We start from the raw sequence: 22,211 nt of genomic DNA, 5'->3' as shown, positions 1-22,211 counted from the left end.
AAGCACATTAATTCCCCAGGGACTTTCCCCAGTCAACCCACAGACTGGAAACCACATTGCTCTGGTCAATTTCACCTTTTAACTCCTAAAATCTCCCAGGTACTGAAACACAGAATCCTTTTAAAAAACATGACCACTGCAGTCAAACACACTACAACCCTAGGATTTTAATCCTTAAATCACCCCAATATTTAAAAGCCTATATTCCTAAAATGCTCCATTTGTCACAATGTTGAGAGAGTTTGTGGAAGTCAGAGACCTTGGAGTACATGTCCACGGGTCCTTGAAGGTGGCAGGACTGGTGGATAAAGTGGTCAAGAAAGCATATGGAATGCTTTCCCTTTATTGGGCAAGGAATTGGAATACAAAAGTAGGGATCTGATGAGGGAACTGTATAAAACACTGGTTAGGCCACAACTGGGGTTTTGTGTCACCACATTACAGGAAGGGCAATAATTGTTCTGGCGGGATATAGAGGAGATTTACAATAATGTTGCCAGGCTCAAAAATTGCAGCAATGAGGAGAGCTTGGATAGTTTGGGCTTGTTTTCCTGAGAACAGAGGAGGCTAATGAGTGACCTAATAGAGGTGTACAAAATTAGGAGGGGCCTAGACAGGGTAGACAGGAAAGACTTATTTTCCCCAGCTGAGGGGCCAATTACTAGGGGGCACAGATTTAAGACGATCGGTAGAAGGATTAGAGAGGGCATGAGGAGAAACCTTTTCACCCAGAAAATGGTGGGCAACTGTAATTCACTGGCTAAGTTGGTGGTGGAGGTGGAAATGCTCAACCCATTTAAAAGGTACCCAGATCGGCACCTGAAGTGCTGTAACCTGCAAGGCCACGGACCAAGTGCTGGAAAATGGTGGTCAATTTATTTTTTTCTCTTTTTTGATGGTGATGACATGTGTGACTGAATAGCCTGTTTCTGCACCGTAACTTTATATGGTTTGATGGTTTTTATGAGGGGAAAAAAATTATTCGACAGAAGCTATCAATTTTGAGGTGAGATGAAAATCCATAACTGCAGTCAACATCTGTAATCAAAATCTGATCAGACTAATATTACTTGATCAGTACCCAGTTTTGAAATGTTAAAGCCGTGTCAGTCCAAGTAATTTCAAGCAGCCACATATGGAGAGCAAATGACTTACCAAAGAGTCATGATATTGCCATCAACAGCTTATCTACTTGAAAATACTCATTATGAATGCTTCATTATTGAAAAAGAATTAACTTTTTTCTTCAAAGAAACCAAGCTTTATGGTCAAAGAAAGGTAAAAATATAAATCTGATCAGCAGTCCAATTTTCAGATTTGATTGTCGAGGAAGTGAAATGGATTCACCAACAACTTAGATTGACATAGCCCCCCAAAGCGCTTCACAGGACTTTTTTAAAGCATGATACTGAGCCACATGGTCAGATCACTTGGTCAAAGGAGGTCAGTGCTAAAAAGGATCTTAAAAGGAGGAAAGCAGGGTGGTACGGTGATGCAGTAGTTAGCACTGCTGCCTCACGGCGCTGAGGACCCGGATTCGATCCTGACCCCGGGTCACTGTCCGTGTGGAGTTTGCACATTCTCCCAGTGTCTGCGTGGGTCTCACTCCCACAACCCAAAAAGATGTGCAGGGTAGGTGGATTGGCCATGCTAAACTGCCCCTTAATTGGAAAAGAAATAGTTGGGTACTCTAAATTTATTTTTAAAAAGAAAGAGAAGCCATTGTAGCGATTGATAGATGAGAATGAAACCAGGTAAGAGCAGTCACAACCAGCTGGAGAAATAATGCTCATCAGGGATCTGTTAAAAAAATTCTGTGAAGAACTGCTAGATTTTGCACTATTGATTTCAGTAGAGTTCAAGTTCTCTTCAAGATAAACATTGGACTGGCCACTGATTATATTCTGCAGCCTGCTATTAATTATTTTTCTTGTAAATAAACTGTGATTATTAGTGTGGCATTTTCCACCTTTCCAACAAGTAAGCTCACAATCTCGGTTGCATTGTTCCATAGTACAAAGCTTATATCTGGTCTGTGGCCCTTTCAGATAACAGTACAGGAAGACATTGATTTGTTTCTAGATAGTGCCTGCTAAAGTCCAGAATTGTGCCTCGTCACATAAAGTGCATCCTTATAAATACAAACAATGCAGAAAAAAGGCCAAAAAAAGGAGAAATTTATAATCTTTAAAATAAATAACTGACTCAGATAGAATTTTCAATTAAGCAAAATTCATGACTGAACACTTACCGCACTTGTTCCCCATTCCTGCATGCTACTTTTACAAAAGTATTAATCAATTTAAGTAGGATACAGGATACATGAATTATGCTGATCCAAAATTCTATCATACGCTTTCCATGTAGTTACCTTCAGCACAATGTAACAGTCTGCTTCGTAGAACTTTCCATGAAAAGCCTCATCAATTTGACTTGGAATAAAATTCTCAATATGCCAAACCATGACCCCTGGGATCTGACCAATATCCTCAGTGAAGAACTCGGAGTAATCAAGTGGAGGCTTCTCAAGGCCTTGATCCCAGCGCCTGGTCTTCAGGTCTGTGCTCTTCACCTCCCCCAGTTCCTGCAAGTAAACAGGTGCCTCAGTAATAGAACATGCTATTTTCATGCCAATTTATCACTATTTACAATTGGAGGTTAGGCAATTGCGGAATACGAAAAAAGTCAATGTAGCCCCCCATTTACATTAGATTGGAAACTCATTAGATAATTCAATGAGCAAATACTGTGCGAGATGTACTGCTGTGCCACACAGATCCAAGGCAGGCTACATTTGATCTCCAATCCATTGGAGTACTACAACTTAACAGTCTCTGGGAAAGGAAATAAATTCATAGTCAATATCTGGCAAAGATAGGATTGGTCTCAGTTATGGTGGCCCCATAATTGAACAGCTTACCAACATTTGCTGGTCTAGATTAATAAAGAATGGATAAACTGTCAAAGGAATTAGTGCAGTCAAGGAAGGGCTGTAGGGATTTGGTGAAGTAAAATGCAACAATTAAGTTTGGTATTTGGCACATAAGCTGAGATCTCACCAATAAATCTACTCTCTTATAGCATCCCTTTTAGATGATTAACAACCAATGACATAATTTTTACATGCTAATAAAGTCTACTGATAGGAGGACTCACTCTCTTTGGTAACCGTGGCCAGAATTTAATGGTGGCAGTGATGGGTCTGTCCATTGGCAAGTAAGCCAGTGGCAAGCCCGCCAAGGCCATTACTAGCTTCCTCCTGACCCAATTTAATGCCGAAGAGGCACTCAACCTGGCTGACGATGGATTCCTGGTAGTGGTCAGGGGGTGTTCCCACCTTGGAGAGCTGCTAGCCAGAGGCCTGCAGTTCACCTGTACTGGCAAGTACTGGAAGCAGTGGCCACTGCCAATAATGCCATTGACCCAGGCTCCAGAATATCACGGGAGGCCCTGGAGTGAAGTTAAGCAAGGTAAAATCAGCCAGTCAGCAAGGCCTAGGAGGAGTGCATGGGAATGAAGGGATGCGAGTAAGGGAAGGCAGTAGTCTTCACACCAGGAGATCTCTGTTGGGCGCAGCCTATGAGGCCCCCCCCCCCTCTTACCAAATCATAGGCATGCCTGCCATGGTTTACATAACGGAATTCCACCCGTAACTAGTAGAATACCAATGGTTGCAGGATGAGGCTCCTAACTGGAACAAAAATGGACACCTAAGGACCTCCATTGGCCAGCATGGCCTTGACCATTCCCACCTTGGAAACCATATAGATTTTGAAATCATGATCGACCCAAATGCTGGGATGCATAAAATGATGAGAATGGATACATGTAACAATAGAAAATGTTGTGGAACCAGAGGTTTTCAGTGTTTTAAATGCAACACTCCCTATCTTCTAAAAACACAATCTTGTACATGAAGCATTTTTCAACATGAATATGCAGAAGTCTGCCAATGATCCCAAAACACTTTAGAAGGAAGATGCGCAGTCTATATATTTATAAATTAGCTTTAAATTGTTAGACAAGAGTTATACATGTTAAACACCTGTCCACATCAATTCTGCTACATGTTTTCAAAAATCAAAATTGCTCCTTTACTACTTACCTCCAATTTTTTGTTTTTTTCCTGTGCCACATCACTCATTCCTTTCAGCACTTGTTTGGCCTGGTCATCTTGAGTAGAGTCCTTCCTCCTCCGCAGTCGCATTTTGCGGGCTATAGGATCTCGAACAGTGACTCCTATTGTCAGGAGAAAAAGAAAAAAAATCAACCCTTAAATTCAACATTTGTGTTCACACTCCAGTTTGGATATTTAACGCCATTCGCCTGACATAGATGTTGGGCAGGGACACATGATCCCAACTAGGTCAAACAGCTTGACGTTAGCTCGTATGTGGAAAAACAACCACTTGAATGAGATACTGAAAAGCTTTAGCCATCCAGAGACACATACAATACACCAAAAGTGGTACAGTAGAATTTAGGTCTGAGATACATTATTGAAAGAGACTAAATTAATGCCTGATGCTGATAGCAGAGTATTGAAATAGTGTTTCCCTGCATTAACATCCTTCACTTGAGAAAAACGTTATAGATATCCTGAGGTGCCAATAATGGCCTGTAACACGGTTTCTGATTTTTACTGTACTGCTCATCATACATCTCCATCACTGTGTTGTGCGCACTGTGCTCTGGATCACTACAGCTCCCCACGAAGTATCATGAGCACCATGCTACTGCTCCCTCATATCAGTGCTCAGTGCTGAAACAATCCGAAAGCAAGAATACATCTTATAATTTACAGGCATAGAATTTTGTATGCAATTGGTATAATAAACATTTTTCATTGCATTTGCCTTCCTAACTGATGACTAAACCTACATGCTAGCCTTGAGAAATTCTTGAACTAGGACTCCCAAGTCCCTTTGTGCTTCTGATTTCCTAAGCCTTTTCCGGTTTAGAGAATAGTCTATGCCTCCATCTTTCCTATCAACATGCATAACATTACACTTTTCCACATTGTATTCCATCTGCCACTTCCTTGCCCACTCTCTTCGCCTGTCCAAGTCCTTCTGCATCCCCCCATCATTTCAGCCTAAGTTCTAATGTTTAAAGAGCTCTGTTCATTCTATATTTGGTGTCTTATATTTTTAATCTTTCCATTTCTTTACTGATTTTAATCACACGTGTCCACCCCAACTCAGGCTGCATAGCCACCTCCGGCTCTGGCTTCCTGAAGGTGTCGTCACTTCATTGTCCTTTCCCAATTCTCCCACATTCAGCTCTGCCCCCTCCATCTTGTCCTTGCAATTAACGATACTGTCCTCCTCCAAAATGCTTCAGTCTTTCCTTTTTTATTTATTTATTATAAATTTAGAGTACCCAATTCTATTTTCCAATTAAGGGGCAATTTAGCGTGACAAATCCACCTACCCTGCACATCTTTTTGGGTTGTGGGTGTGAGACCTACACAGACACGGGAAGAATGTGCAAACTCAACACAGACAGTATCCCGAGGCTGGGATCAAACCCGGGTCCTCAGCTCCGTGAGGCAGCAGTGCTAATGACTGTGCCACTGTGCTGCCCTTGCTTCAGATTTTTCAACCTGTCCATAACTCACCTGGCTCCCCACCGTCTCAATTGCCACTAAATTATCATTTTAATTTTCAAATAGCTAATTTTCAAATCGCGTTTAAATTTTAATCCAAATAGACGTCAAGTACAATAATTTGACAGCCTGAAAGAAGCCTGGGAGCGAGGCTGGGGATGAAGAATCGCAGTTATAGGAGGGAAAGTAAAATCACATGGAAGTCTGTGGAAGTGTGACTACAGGTTGAATTAATGCCTTGAGAAAAAAAAACTAGGGTGGGCAGGGAGAAGCAAAAACATGACAAGAGCCAGATTAAAGATGCCTACATTCAAACCTTGCTGTGACCCACTTTAGCTCTTCATACCTTACTGGTGATGATTCCAGACTCCTCCTGACATCGTGGTTTTTGTCAACTACTGCCTCTTATCGCTGACAGTCAATTATTCACCACCGGTTCAAACCTATTGACCGGGCTCCAGCCCATCATCCTCTGGTCATATTTTGTTGCTATTATATAATATATATATATATAATTGAACAAAGTATCTTTTGGATCTGAAGCATTCAGTGTATTAGAATAGATGAAAACATCTTGCATGAAGTGAATAAATTATGTTAGGTCCCAATTATCTGTACCTCCGCCAGCCGCTGCTACTGTGGCTGGTGATGCACCAGCCAATCGAAGCTGGTTCTGCAAGGAGAAATCGATGTTGTAAAACTCTGCTGTCTGATCCACTGGCTTAGGAGGCATAACCAAATTAGGGTTCTCCCGAACATCCAGAACCTAAGAATTAAAATAGAATCAAAGTTTAATCGGCATTCCCCATAACACAAATTCTCCATGACATCTGCAAATTGCTGAGTTATCCCAATGTTTCAGCACTCTATTGCTTGATTGACTATTTTACATATTTATTGATCTTCATTACATATTTTCAGAAAACGTTTCTAAATTTATTTTTTAATTGATTTCCATTCATGCCTTCTAGTTCTCTATCTAGGCTTACTTCGAAGTCATCCGGATTACTGCCTAATCATCCAAGAGTGTAAAGCTTTTTGTAATGTTTCCTCAGAATTCATTCCATTTATACTGATTACTGTTCTCTACCTTGCTTTGCTCCTTCAAGACACTCCTTAAACCCAACTCTGACCAAGCTTTTCGTCTTCTGACGTACTATATTGTTTTTAGGCCCAAAGTCGTATCTTGTTTTATCACATTCCTGCGAAGGGCTTTGCGATGTTTATTGCAGTAAAAGCACCATACAGTTGTTGCTGTTCTTTTTCTCATGCAAATACTCTCAGTTTTTCTGAGAGAAACACTGGAAATATGAAATCACCTCCCAGATCTTTTGCCTTGGTCACTCTTTTGAAAAAAAAACAAGTTCTAGCAGTCCAAGCAAAAATAGAGCATACTGATGCAATTCTTTGGTTTATGATATGAACATGTGATAAAGCCAGGGGAGTCCAACGAGCTTCTGAAAAGTCCTTTATTTCAGCAACAGCATCCACAGGACCAGAAGTCACATATGGAATGTCCAGTCAACTCCACACCAGAGTCTTTAGGCACAAAACCTGCAATCGTACAATGACTGTCAGGTCGCAGACAAAACATCACTGTTGCAAATCCCACAGTCCAAGCTGCCGCAGAACAGTCTTCCAAACACAACGCTGCACTCACGACCAGAATGACGTTCCAAAACGGCGGTGGCAACTCGAGAACGGACTCCCCGGTGGACCGCTCTGCCAGCATCAAGAAACAACAGCAGACAGAGATGGACAAAACGCTACGCGACCCACACCAGAATGATACCGCATCTGGTACTGCCGGACACATCAGACTCCAGATCACTCCCAGCTGACACACTTCACAAGCCGGCAGAAAAAAAAAAAAACTCGACCCGGCTCTCGCCTTCCATAACATTAGAGGCTCTAAAAAAAAAAACACAAAAACAAACTCCGTACCGTAGTCCACTCTTTTAAAAAAATAATTCCCGGGAGGTAGCTCAGCCGAACAAGCAGCACGCCGACAGCTCCAATTCATCATCATCGCCAATGTGATAAAGCCAGGGGAGTCCAACGAGCTTCTGAAAAGTCCTTTATTTCAGCAACAGCATCATACCTACACAGGGCTCGGTTCCCTTTCACCGGATCCTTTTTTAGCTGGCTCTACAGCTGTCTGCCTTTTATGCTAGTGCTGGGTTAACTCAGTCCAATTGAACACAGGGAACAATCATCCCCAGGTGGATGAGTCCTGTGCAGGTTATTACAGAACACATTTGACCTCAATGTCTCTTGAGTTTGGCCTCAATGTCTCTGAGTTAGGGACAAAAGTGGATGGAGAAAGTTACTATACAAAATTCCAAAGTAACAGCCCAAGATCCGAGAAAAAAATTGAAATAAGACTTTCAATAGCCTGTAACAAGATAGTGCAAGGTTCAAACGTATTGGAAAATATTTTCTTGGACAGCATAAGAAGTCTTACAACACCAGGTTAAAGTCCAACAGGTTTGTTTCAAATCACTAGCTTTCGGAGCTCTGCTCCTTCCTCAGGTGAATGAAGAGGTATGTTCCAGAAACATATATATATATATATAGACAAAGTCAAAGATGCAACAATGCTTTGAATGCGAGCATTTGCAGGTAATTAAGTCTTTACAGATCCAGAGATAGGGGTAACCCCAGGATAAAGATGTGTGAATTGTCTCAAGCCAGGACAGTTGGTAGGATTTTGCAAGCCCAGGCCAGATAGTGGGGGATGAATGTAATGCGACATGAATCCATGTGGAATGTGGAATCAATGGTGGAATTCCACGATTGAAGAGTCGAGGAAACTGAAGGCATGGCCACCAATGATGGAGTAATTAAAATCAAGCTGAGGTGGGGGTGAAGTCAAGTGAAATTATGGAGGTGGAACAGGCAGTCTTGGAGCTGACGGAAATGTGTGGTCGGAAGCTAATGTCAAGGCAAAATATGTTCAGCACCAGGCTGTTGCATGGAAACGGATGGAGTAGGTAGAAATGTAATTAAGTATGTCGCAGGGACCAACGGCAATAGATTCAATCTTCCCAATATTAAATTGGAGAACATTTCTGGATAATCAGTAGGGTAATTTAGTGACAATGGAGGAGTCAAGAGTGGTAGAAGTGAGGTCCAACTGGGTGTCATCAGGAAATTTGCAAAAAAAGCTGAGAATTTGGATGTTGGCACTGAGCATGTAGATGAGAGAAAGGAGAGGGCCAAAGTTGGATCCTTGGAAGGCACCAGACGTATCAGTGTGGGAGCCAGATGAGAAGCCATTTTATGTGATTCTCTGCCTCTGATCAGACAGATAAAAATGGCTTCAGATTTGCAGTTCCAAACAGCTCGATGACAGGGAAAGGAAATATTTGTTTACCTTTGTCACGTCACAAAGGATGTGATTTGCGACCTTGATAAAGAGTCCATCGGTACTGTAGAGGGGTAGTAACCTGATTGGAGTGAGTTCTGGGAAGGAAGAAAAAGGAGTTGGGAGGCAACAATATATTCAAGGACTTTAGAGAGGAAAGAGTAGTTGGAAGTGGGGCAGGTATTGCAAAGATAGTGCGGTCTTGGGTTGGATTATTGAGCAGAGGGATGGTGATGGCAGTTTTGAGGGAGACAGGGTTCAGATCAAGTTTCCATGAATAACAATTGGAAGAATAAGCCTGTTAGGATGCTGTTAGTTAGGATCTTTTGGAAGATTTTGTTTGAGGAAAAAAAACATGTTGGCAAGGCCACGGAGAAAATTCTAATCCTTTCCAAATGGTACCTCTGGATATTTGAACGTCCACCAGAACTGTCATTATAAGCAGACAGAGCTTCAGTAAAAAGTCTGCATCTCGCATGTCAGCCTAGCTTGTGCACACTTGTATTGCTGTGAGGCTTGCAATATTTTCAAATGTTGGACTCAGAGGGGACATAATTTAACTAAAATCAGCCTTTCTGTCTTTCTTCCAACCAACCAGGAATACTATACTAACCATACACTAATCTGAAAACAGGCTACCCCTGGATTTCTAGCATTGCCATCACACATAATTAAGATGCAAGCAGCTCCACTGGCCAAGTATGACATTGTGTTACCAGAGTTTTTTTTTTTAAATCTACAAACATTTCAAAGAAATTGTTTGTTAAAATTACCCTTACCTCAAGGTCTGTAAGAAAATGGATGGCTTCAGGCAAAGTGACCAGGCGATTTTTATTAAGAACCAGCTTCTTCAATTTTCCACATCTGCAAGATGTCCAAGTTAGAATTTCCACTTTTTAAAGGATAAAAGGATAATTTTTCCATGACTCCCTTTGTAAGTTTGCTACACAAAACTAGAGCCACAGGCATAATCATTAGTCTGCACCATTAGCAAATCCAAGTGAAGCCAGTTAGCAGGGGCACTATAACCGTCCAGGGTTAAGGAGGGGAAGTACTAAAATCAGCAAAGGAGGCCAACATCTCTGACTGCCAAACAATGACTTCTGCTAGAAAATGAACATGCGGATATCAGGTGGGGATAGGATCAAGCCTGACCATTATGCCCTCTGCGTACAAATAAATCTGCCAATATTCATTGCCCCGGTCCCAGCATGATGAATAGTCACTCGAGATGGAAGACATTGAAGTGCTACAGCTTCCCAGAGAATCCTAGGATAAATTCCATCCGACCCAGGGGACTTATCTGTTTTTACACTTTCCAGAATTGCTAACACTTCCTCATGAACCTCAAGCCCTTCTAGTCTAGTAGTCTGTATCTCAATATTCTCCTCGACAACATTGTCCTTTTCCTGTGTGAATACTGACGCAAAATATTCATTTAGCACCTCTCCTATCTCCTCGGACTCCACGCACAACTTCCCACTACTGTCCTTGACTGGCCCTACTCTTACCCTAGTCATTCTTTTATTCCTGACATATCTATAGAAAGCTTTAGGGTTATCCTTGATCCTACCTGCCAAAGACTTCTCATGTCCCCTCCTGGCTCTTCTTAGCTCTCTCTTTAGGTCCTTCCTAGCTAACTTGTAACTCTCGAGTGCCCTAACTGAACCTTCACGTCTCATCTTTACATAAGCCTCCTTCTTCCTTTTGACAAGTGTTTCAACTGCTTTAGTAAACCACAGTTCCCTCGCTCGACCACATCCTCCCTGCCTGACAGGTACATACTTATCAAGGACACGCAGTAGCTGTTCCTTGAACAAGTTCCATATTTCCATCGTGCCCATCCCCTGCAGTTTTCCTCTCCATCCAATGCATCCTAAGTCTTGCCTCATCGCATCATAATTGCCTTTCCCCCAGATATAACTCTTGCCCTGCGGTATATATCAAACCCTTTCCATCACTAAAGTAAACGTAATCGAATTGTGGTCACTATCACCAAAGTGCTCACCTACCTCCAAATCTAACACCTGTCCTGGTTCATTACCCAGTACCAAATCCAATATGGCCTCGCCTCTCTACATACTGCGTCAGGAAACCCTCCTGCACACATGGGACATAATCGGACCCATCTAAAGTACTCAAACTATAGCGTTTCCAGTCAATATTTGATAAAGTTAAAGTCCCCCATAACAACTACCCTGTTACTTTCGCTCCTGTCCAGAATCATCTTTATAATCCTTTCCTCTACATCTCTGGAACTTTTCGGAGGCCTATAGAAAACCCCCAACAGGGTGACCTCACCTTTCCGGTTTCTAACTTCAGCCCATACTACCTCAGTAGATGAGTCCTCATCAAACGTTCTTTCTGCCACCATAATACTGTCCTTGACTAACAATGCCACCCATCCCCCTCTTTTACCACCTTCCCTGAGCTTACTGAAATATCTAAACCCCGGCACCTGCGACAACCATTCCTGTCCCTGCTCTATCGATGTCTCGGAGATGGCCACAACATCGAAGTCTCAGGTACCAACCCATGCCGCAAGTTCACCCACCTTATTCCGGATGCTCCTGGCATTGAAGTAGACACACATTAAACCACCTTCCTGTCTGCCGGTACACTCCTGAAACTTTGAAACCTTACTCATGACCTCACTACTCTCAACCTCCTGTATACTGGAGCTACAATTCAGGTTCCCAAGCCCCTGCTGAACGAGTTTAAACCCTCCCAAAGAGCATTAGCAAATATCCCCCCCAGGATATTGGTACCCTTCTGGTCCAGGTGTAGACCATCCCGTTTGTAGAGGTCCCACCTACCCCAGAATGAGCCCCAATTATCCAGGAATCTGAAACCCTCCCTCCTGCACCATCCATGTAGCCACGTGTTCAACTGCTCTCTCTCCCTATTTCTCGTCTCGCTAGCACGTGGAACGGGAACAACCCAGAGATAATAACTCTGTTTGTCCGAGATCTAAGTTTCCACCCTAGCTCCCTGAATTCCTGCCTTACATCCCTATCCCTTTTCCTACTTATGTCGTTGGTACCTATGTGGACCACGACTTGGGGCTGCTCCCCCTCCCCCTTAAGGATCCCGAAAACACGATCCGAGACATCTGGCACCTGGGAGGCAACACACCAACCGCGAGTCTCTCTCGTTCCCACAGAATCTCCTATCTATCCCCCTAACTATGGAGTCTCCAATGACTAATGCTCTACTCCTCTCCCAGCATGACTTAGTGCCTTGAAGATCATGGAGATAAATGCATTTTGAACACTGCTAGGTTGACTTGTGGACATTTAATTGCCAGCAGAAGCTGAAGAAAGAACAAAGCTCATACCTGCATAAACTTTCTGGGACAAGTTCAAGGTTATTATTGGCTGCCATAAATTCCTCTAAACTTGCCAGTTTTCCAATGCCTGACGGGATCCCATCGAAGTCCAGCTTATTCGAGTTCAAATACAATTTCTTCAGCTTTACCAACTTGCAAATGGCTGACTGAAGAGGAAAAGATACATATGGTTTTGGAGCTGTACAGACTGCAAACATATGTTTTAAGGGTTTTGCCACCCTCAATACGCATAATTTGTTAGTCATTTCATCGCCATCAGTTCTTTTTGCATAGTAACCAAAACAGTTCATGAAATGTTGATTTTATTCCTCAGAGCCCCAATCTGCAAAGCCCTAGTCAGACTTCATCTGAAGTACTGCATTGAATTTGGAGTACAACACCTCAGAACAGATATATTGACATTGTAGGAGGTACAATGTAAATTCACCAAAATGATAGGTTAAATTACAAGGATAGGAAGTTAGCTCATTTTTCCTCAGATCAAACGAATAAGGGGTGATTTACATGAGATATTTAAGATGATTAAAAGACTTGATGGATAAATCTGGAGAAGCTATTGCTTTTTTAAAAAAGATATATTTGTATTAAAGGCATTTTGCGGTTAAGACCATAAGACATAGGAGCAGAATTAGACCACTCGGCCCAATGGGTTTGCTCCGCCATTCAATCATGGCTAATATTTTTCTCATCCCCATTTTCCTGCCCATAACCCCTGATCCCTTTATAAATTAAGAACCTATCTATCTCGGTCTTAAAAGACACTCGGTGATTTGGCCTCCACAGCCTTCTGTGGCAAAGAGTTCCACAGATTCACCACCCTCTGGCTGAAGAAATTCATCCCCATTTATGTGCATAAAAATATCAGAAATCCAGATACAGAAACTCAAGCCAACTGCAGCCACTGATACCAAGCACACAACTCTCCCCGCCCCTTAATTCCCCCCCCACTATCTCGAACCAACCCCCCACCCTGAAGCAAAGAAAAAAAAAACTAACCCCCCACCCCGCTGACACCTTAATTCACTTTAAAGCCGATAAATGGCTTCCACCTCAGGGTGAACCCCTCCTCCGGTCCCCATAAGAGGAACCTTCTCCAAGTCCAGGAATTTAGCCAGGTCACTCACCCACACCTCCGCCTTTGACGACTCCGAGTCCCGCCAGCTCAACAGAATCCGACTCCAGGCTATCAGAGAGGCAAAGGCCAAGACATCAGCCTCGCTCCCCACCTGGACTCACAGCTCTTCCAACATTCCAAATATCCTCACCTCCGGACTCACGGCCACCCCTATCTCGAACATAACATCAGAGAACCTCTGCCAGAACCCCATCAGAACATGTGAACATGATTCGCGGACCCCCTCGCACACCGCCCACACCTGTCCTCCACCCCTGCAAAGAACCGTCCCATCCTCACAACCGTCATGTGGGCCCTATGCACAACCTTAAATTTAATGAGGTTTAGCCTTGCACATGACGAGGACACGTTCGCCCTCTTTAGGGCTTCCTTCCACAGCCCGGCCCTCACCACCCCACTCAGCTCCTCCTCCCATTTACGCCTGATCTCCTGCACCGGCATGCCCTCCCTCGCCATTAGCTCTCCATAAATGTCTGCCATTCTCCCCACCCCAATGTCAGCAACCTATCTTGTAGCACCGGAGGTAGCAGCCCCAGGAAGGACGGCACCTCTCTCCTCACATAGTCCCTCACCTGCAGGTACCTGAACCCATTTCCCTTAGGCAACTGATACGTTTCCTCAAGCTCTTCCTGGCCTACAAACTTATCCCCTACAACCAAGATCCTGAAGTACTCTATCCCCTTCCGCTGCCAACCTCGGAACCTCACATCCAGCCCTGCTGGCAAAAACCTATGATTATCGCACAGCGGCACCCACAGAGAGATGCCTTCCAACCTGAAACGTTGCCTGCACTGGTTCCAGACTCGCAAAGCTGAGACCACCATCGGGTTCACCGAATACCAGGCCGGTGAGAACGGGAGGGGGGCCACGACTGCACTCTCAGACTCGTCCCCTTACACAACGCTGCCTCCATCTGCCCCCAAACCGACCCCTCCTCCACCGCCCATTTCTTGACCATTTCCTCAGTACTCATGCATGTTTTGCCATCAAACACCACAGAGTATCAATGAATGGTACCTGCAATTAAAAGTGTTTTTACACAAAGTCATACTTGCATTTTCCCTCACTCCTAATAAATCACATACATGCATCGATATAATGCGCTTCAGATCTAAACATAATTTTTTTTAAATCTGCAAGTTAGACCAGTGAAAACAGAGCATTCATTGTCATACCGCACCAAAGCATAATCTCACACAAGCATGAAACTATTATGCTGTAGCAGTCTCCTTTTTAAAAATAAATTTAGAGTACCAAATTTTTTTTTCCAATTAAGGAGCAATTTAGCGTGGCCAATCTACCTATCCTGCACATCTTTTAGGTTGTGGGGGTGAGGCCCACACAGACACGGGGATAATGTGCAAACACCACACGGCCAGTGACACAGGGCCTGGCAATCAAAAAGATGGAGGAGACGGTGGGGGAGCACGAGGATCGATTGACCCGAGTTCAGGATTTAATCCAGGTTCTCAGCGCTGTGAGGCAGCAGAGCTCACCACTGCGCCACCGTGCTGCAGCAGTCTCAAATCAATTTAGGACAGTGACATTTCTGGTATCCACACTCAAGTACAAAAGGACAACAGTAATTTTTAGATTTGTTGTGCTGAATTGATCTCAAATGAGGTGATCTAATAGAAAGTTATTGTGGTAAAATGGCCACTGGCCTGAATTTTAGATACAGAATTGGACACTTTAAATTAAACCATAGTCAGAACCACAGGCCTGATGGAAATTTGAACAGCCAAGTTTGAATACACTGAGACAGACAGCCGGGGCAAACTTGGGCCTGCTCTGCAAACAAGACGTTGAAGATAATCGGTCCCATTCAAATGGATCGATTGTTGTGGGTTGCCCAAATGAAGTCAGATTTTCTGGCACCTAGATTTCCTGCCACTCAGGTGTGAACAATGCACCTGAATATGGATCCCTGGGGGTGGGTTCCTGGTATCCTGCCGAGTTGCAATCTGCGACCCCAACCCCAGACCGACCAGAGAAGCTTCTGGAAGGGCACGAAGAGGGGTATAAGGAAGAGGCTTCCAGAGACCCTCCCCAGTGAAGGCTCGATGCAGAGGCAGCGGAGAAGATCAGTGGTGGACCAGAGCACAGAAGGAAGCAGCACGCGAGACCCACCTTCGCAGACGAAGGCCCGGAGACAACCGAGATTTTGACCCACAGCTCGATCCAGTTCATTAAAAATCTTAAGGCATACAATAGATTAGATAATTTAAGCAAAAACTGTTTTACTGTGTTTGAAAATAAACTGGAGTTGAATCGTGAATTTGTGTTTGTCCTTTGTTCATCTCACAGATAAGGGCATCTAGGTAAAATGTTTTGAGTAATAAATTGGTCGAAGTGTCTGGAATTTAGGGGACGCACAGTAGTGAGCACTCCTGCCTCACAGCGCCAGGGACCCGGGTTCAATTCCAGCCTTGGGTGACTCTGTGTGGGGTTTGCATTTTCTCCGTGTCATAGAATCCCTAACAGTGCAGAAGGAGGCCATTTAGCCCATCAAGTCTGCACCAGCCCCCTGAAAGAGCACCCTCCCTACTCCCAGAACCTACTAATCCCAATTAAACCTTTTGGACACTAAGGGGCGATTTAGCATGACCAATCCACCCAACCTGGACATCTTTGGATTGTGGGAGGAAAACGGAGCACCCGGAGGAAACCCACAGACACGGGGAGAATGTGCAGACTCCGCACAGACATTGACCAACGGCTGGAATTGATTGATTGATATTTATTGTCACATGTACCGAAGTACAGTGAAAAGTATTTTTCTGCAGCCCAAGGGAATGTACACAGCGCGTACAAAGTAGACAAAACAATAATCGACAGAGTGCATTGACAATGGTACATCAACAAATAGTGATTGGTTACAGCGCGGAACAAGGGCCAAACAGGAGCAGCATAAGGCGTCGTGAATAGTGTTCTTACATGGAACAGATCAGTTCAAGGGAGAGCCGTTGAGGAGTCTAGTAGCTGTGGGGAGAAGGCTGTTCCTATGTCTGGATGTGCGGGTCTTCAGGCTTCTGTATCTTCTACCTGATGGAAGGGTCTGGAAGAGGGCAAAGCCTGGGTGTGAGGAGTCTCTGACAATGCTGTCTGCCTTCCTGAGGCAGCGGGAGGTGTATACAGAATTAATGGGAGGATGGCAAGCTTGTGTAATGCGTTGGGCTGAGTTCACCACACTCCGTAGTTTCTTGCGATCTTGGGCCGAGCAGTTGCCATACCAGCTGTAATGCAACCGGAGAGGATCCGTAGGAAGTAGAGATGTTGTTGGGCTTTCTTGACTTGTCGCATCATTGTGAGTGGACCAGGACAGACTGTTCATGATGGTGACCCCCAGGAACTTAAAGCTATCGACCATCTCCACTTCGGAGCCATTCAGTTCCTTGGTCTTTCCAACATTTAGTGAGAGTTGTTTCCGGTACACCATGCAACCAAGTGATCCATCTCCCTTCTGTAGTCTGATTCGTCGTTGTTTGAGGTACAACCCACCACAGTCGTATCATCTGCAAACCCGGGTCCCCGGTGCTGTGAGGCAGCAGTGCTAACCATTGTGCCACCATGTTGCCCGCTGCGTGGGTTTCCTCCCGCAGTCCAAAGATGTGCAGGTTAGGTGGATCAGCCATATTAATTGCCCCTTAGTGTCCAAAGATGAACAGGTGAGGTGGAGTTACGGAGATAGGGTAGGGGAGTGGGACGAAGTAGGGTACTCTTTCAGGGGGTCTGTGCATTTGATGGGCCAAATGGGCTCTTTCTGCACTGTGTGAATGCTAGGTTCTATTCATTCTATGGTTCTAAGTGATGAGAGAGTGACTACCCTTTTTTTTTTTACATTTTGTGTCACATTTATTCAAATACTTGAAAGGGACATAACCTCTCTGCAAATACTCTCACTTATATCATTCAGCAATTGAAGGGCAAGTTACTTTTGCTCCATTACAGGCGCATACACATTTTGAAGAGATTTCACACACAACAGCAGCACATGCCAAGGACTTTAATTATCTTTGCCTGGGGTCAGACCTAGCTCCAAGTTCACAGGTATCTTGGTGTTTCCCCAACATGCAGGCAGCACCTGCTCACCCACTGCCTTGTTCCACGTTCACTTGACTGACACTTGGTGTGGGTATCAGAAAAATATGTTGCTTAGCTTTCCCATTTGGCTGGGGTTTGCTGAGGATGAATGGATTAAAGGAGGAAGAGAAAGCTGCAAAAAGCCTAATTTAGGATTTGCTTGCAGAGTTGGTAGAGTGGACGGAAGGCTACTTTTTTTGGCATCAATTTTCTTTTTGAAAACATGGACTGCGGCTGGAGTTTGACTAGGCATCACATTCATGTGGGAACCGGTGTAAGTTCTGACAGGGTAACCGATGGAACTTCAGCAAGAGATGAAAGCAGGATATTAAACCAGGGTTGTGTGTATTGTCAGGTAGATATAAAAGATTCCACGGCCACTATTAGAAGAGCATTAGTTTGAAGAGCAGAGGAAGTTCTGCCAAGGTTGATGTTTATCTCTCACCTATCATTCATATTGGTAATGTGTTTGATTCTGACACAGTGAAGCCCAATTTCACCATCACCTAACACACACGCATTTCAGGAGTCAATGAAGCAGTGAAGCCACTGCATAGAGAGTGACTACCCTTGACATCAAGGCAGCATTTGACCAGGTGTAGCACCAAGTGGGCTGGTTTAGCACAGAGGGCTATTGCAGAACAATGCCAGCAGCACGGGTTCAATTCCTGTACTGGCCTCCCTGAACAGGCGCCGGAATGTGGCGACTAGGGGCTTTTCACAGTAACTTAATTGAAGCCTACTTGTGACAATAAGCGATTATTATTAAGTAGCCCTGGCAAAACTGAGGTCAATGGAGATTAAGGGGAAAAATCTCTGTTGGTTGGAGTCATACCTGGCACAAAAGAAGTTGGTTTTGGTTGCTGGAGGTTAATTATCAATCCCAGTATATCACTGCAGGGGTTCCTCTGGGTAGTATCTTAGGCCCAACCATTTTCAGCTGCTTTGTCAATAACCTTCCTTACACAAGGTCTGAAGTAGGGATGTTCACTGATGGCTGCACAACATTCAGAACCATTCGTGACTCCTCAGATACTGAAGCAATTCATGTTCAAATGCAACAAAGCCTGGACAATTTCCAGGCCTAGCCTGATAAATGGCAAATAACATTTGCACCAGGCAATGGCCATCTCAAACAAGAGCGAATTAAACCATCGAACTTGACTTCCAATGGCATTGCCATTGCTGAACCCTCACGTTCAACATCCTGGGGTTGCCATTGACCAGATACTGAATAGGACTACCATATAACTACTGTGGCTACATGAACAGGTCTGGGGCTAGGAACCCTGCAACATGTAACTCTCCTCCTGACTCCCCAGAGCCTGTCCACCATCTACAAGGCACAAGTCAGGAGTATGATGGAATAGTCACTACTTACCTGGATGAGTGCAGCTCCAACAACACTTAAGAAACTCGACACCATCCAGGACAAAGCAGCCACTTGATTGGCACCCCATCCACAAACATTCAATCCCGCCACCACCGATGTACAGTAGCAGCATTATGTACCATCTACAGGATGCACTGCAGGATCTCACCAAGGCTCCTTAGGCACACCTTCCAAACCCACGCTCACTACTATCCAGAAGGACAAGGGCAGTAGACACATGGGAACATCAGCACCCCCTCTAAATCACTCACCACACCATTCTGACCTGGGACTATAATTGCAGTTACTTCACAGTCGCTTGGTCAAAATCCTGAAACTCCCTCCCTAGCACCACTGTGGGTGCATGCACACTACAGCGATTACAACAGTTGAAGGAGTCAGCTCATCACCACCACCTTCCTAAGGGCAATACGGGATGGGCAATAAATTATGGCCTCGCCAACAAAACCCAAATCCTGCAAATGAATTTTTTTTAAAATTAGGCTGACAACGAATTCTACGTAAACCCGGTTCCTGGCAGATATGTTTGTCTCAGCTTCCTGCAATGTTGCCTGTCCAAACCACCTCATTTCTTCGGCTGTTAGAAAAAGGCCACGGTCTCTGGAATTGCAAATCTTACATCAAACATCTCAAATGAATTCAGCAATGAAACAGGATCAGGACCGTAAAAATAATCTTTCACACCATCCACAATAACAGCTGAGGTTATCTTTCCAGAAAACAATCAGAACAAAAGACATGCACTACATTAAATTAAACATCAATAATGAAATTTAACATTCATACAGGAAGTGAAGTCAGCTGGTTACGGGACAAGTTCAGCATCTCCAGTTGTGTCCACTGATCAATGCAAAGTGAGAGCTCGGAGATCTGGTTTGTACTGAGGTTCAGCCGGCGTAGAGAAGAAAGGGTATACAAGCACTCAGGCACCCGGCTGAGATCATTACAGGAAATGTCCACATCTGAGAAACAAGCAAAGTTTTTTTGAGATGTCAAAACATTTGTCTGATTCTACTGGAATACATATGGTTCACAGAACAGGTAGGTATTTATAGTTCCAGAAAATATAGGTCATTGATGAACTTATCATAATGGCTTAATGATGTAAAATCATACTACTAAAATAAATGATAATATATTTTTTTCTTTTAACATTTGTAATGGTAGAGCAAATGGGAGAGAAAGTAAAATCTTAATTCTGTCTCTTTTGTCCCAAGTGCTTATTGTACAAGAAACAACACTTGTACCAGACACAATGGATGAAAGAAGTATAAGCTGGGTAAACAAGTACAAATGTAGCCTCAGCTGAATGTGCAATCTACAAATTATGAATCTTTGTGTTATATAAGCACAGGCCAAGGTTTATTATGAAACCTTAAACTAAAAGTGAAATACTGCAGATGCTGGAAATCGGACATAAAAACTGGAAATGCTGGAAAAACTTAGCAGTATGGCAGTATTTGTGAAGAGAGAAATCGAGTTAACCTTTCGAGTCCATATGACTCTTCTTCAGACATTAGAACTGGATTCTCTTTAACTCCAGAGTATTCAAGGGTCTGGAGAAATGCAAACTCCACACAGAGTCACCACAATTCTCTGACTTCAGGGAGCATTCTTGGAAGTAGTTAAAGTCTGGGAACCAGGTATATTATTTGCATATCACCATTTAATAAATAATGATTTATTTGATTTATAAATCAAAGACCAAAAGCAGCCACAGTGGTAAAGCTCGTTATTACAAAAAACATCAGTGAATGAATCACGAGCGGTGTTATTGTCACCAAACTAATTGTGTGATGGGAATCACTAAGAAATCTGCTGACACAAAACCTTACCCATTGGTAAAATAATTTATCATCCAGAAAACCTATGCACTCTCAATGTGGATATTCAATTAAGTGTTTCAAAGAATAATTTTAAGACCAATAATAGAATATCCAGCTTATAGTATGGAGCTGTCTCTAATCCAGTCACGGGTGCAGGCATGCCAACACTTCAGTGCAAATCTCCAGGCCAAATAAATGAAGGAGGTTATCTGCAGGAAAGGCATCTGGCTGTAAAATTACCTACCAAATCCAACATTAATGGTTGACATGAGAGAGTGATCAACTAACATTGTGGTGACCCCATGTAACATAGATAACATAAGCTGAAAGAGGAAGGAAAGAATGGTATGGAGCTGCATCTGCAAATTAAACAAGGCACCACGATCAATAGTAGGCTTATCTTCTGCATACCTTCTTTGATAGCAAAGTATCATCAGTGCCCGTGCTGCCAGACAGGCACATGGATATGTCCAGCCCAAACTTACTTGTGTCAATTTTGCTGCTCTGTATTGTACGAAAGAGGACTTAAAAACACTACTGTCTTGGTACAGAGTGAAATTTAATGAAACAGTTCATTGACTAGATATATTTAATTCTGCCCGTGAACGCATGGGTTTCATCCCCACAACCCAAAGGGGTAGTTAGGTGGATTGGCTACGCTAAATTGTCCCTTAATTGGAAAAAAAAAGAATTGGGTATTCTAAATTTATAAAAATTTAAAAAACTATATATTGTTGGGGTGGGAAATGTAACAGGGAGGGACAAGGAGTTTTTTGGGCGTAAACAGGCTCATTCATTAGGATTGCAACCAAGCAACTGTGTGGTCATGGGTTCTTTCAGGATGTGGTACATGGCTGGCTTACCACAAGTGAATAGAATACACTGGGCAGTCTCAAAAATGAGAAGCAAAAACTCAACACTTTCCCATCTGAAGTGGGGAAGAGACTGACCCCAGAGCACAAGGTAAAAATAACTTTAAACTAGAGAGTTATGGCTTATGTTGAGTTATTGGTTAAATGCAGTGTCTGCTTTTGCATTAGGGTGTGTGAGCAGCAATCGGGGAAGCCTGAGGCAAATGCGTAATGGACATCAAAGTTCAAGAACTGCAAGGCTGAGGTTGAAACAGAAGTTTATAGAAAATTGCAAGAGCTGGGGTTATAATGCTACAAACGGCTTTGTGAAAAAGAGCATTAATTTATGAGAACAGGTCATTTATTTTTCAAACAGATTTATTCAAACTTGCATTAACAGCACAATGTAACAAAGAGCTCAGCTTACCTAGCAAACTGGACAGGCCTTCCAGACTCGTGGGCAGGTTGCTCTGTGTGCGTTGCGTATTCCGGAGATGCAATGTCTGTAAAGCAGTCATTGCAGGAAGTTGCCTGCAAGACAGCAATACACTGAATTAGACAGGTATCAGAATTAAGTCAATCAGGGACTTAATTGTGTT

At 43.5% G+C, this 22,211-nt stretch overlaps 1 protein-coding gene across 2 annotated transcripts in view; it reads right to left on the bottom strand.

The window, feature by feature from the left end:
- flii (FLII actin remodeling protein) overlaps positions 1–22,211 on the bottom strand; it is a 108,392-nt gene that overhangs the window by 62,123 nt on the left and 24,058 nt on the right. For both annotated transcript variants that reach the window (XM_072481231.1, XM_072481232.1), the window contains 7 exons: positions 22,040–22,143; positions 19,722–19,897; positions 12,313–12,470; positions 9,755–9,839; positions 6,227–6,374; positions 4,106–4,239; positions 2,372–2,584 (listed from right to left, as the gene is read on the bottom strand). In XM_072481231.1, coding sequence (XP_072337332.1) covers positions 2,372–2,584; positions 4,106–4,239; positions 6,227–6,374; positions 9,755–9,839; positions 12,313–12,470; positions 19,722–19,897; positions 22,040–22,143 — 1,018 coding nt within the window. The remainder of the gene's footprint in view (positions 1–2,371; positions 2,585–4,105; positions 4,240–6,226; positions 6,375–9,754; positions 9,840–12,312; positions 12,471–19,721; positions 19,898–22,039; positions 22,144–22,211) is intronic.

The sequence above is a fragment of the Scyliorhinus torazame genome, chromosome 17 (assembly GCF_047496885.1).
Source record: "Scyliorhinus torazame isolate Kashiwa2021f chromosome 17, sScyTor2.1, whole genome shotgun sequence".
Lineage (NCBI taxonomy): Eukaryota > Metazoa > Chordata > Chondrichthyes > Carcharhiniformes > Scyliorhinidae > Scyliorhinus > Scyliorhinus torazame.
Note: the sequence above shows the minus strand (reverse complement) of the source record. Positions and strands in the feature narration are given on the sequence as shown.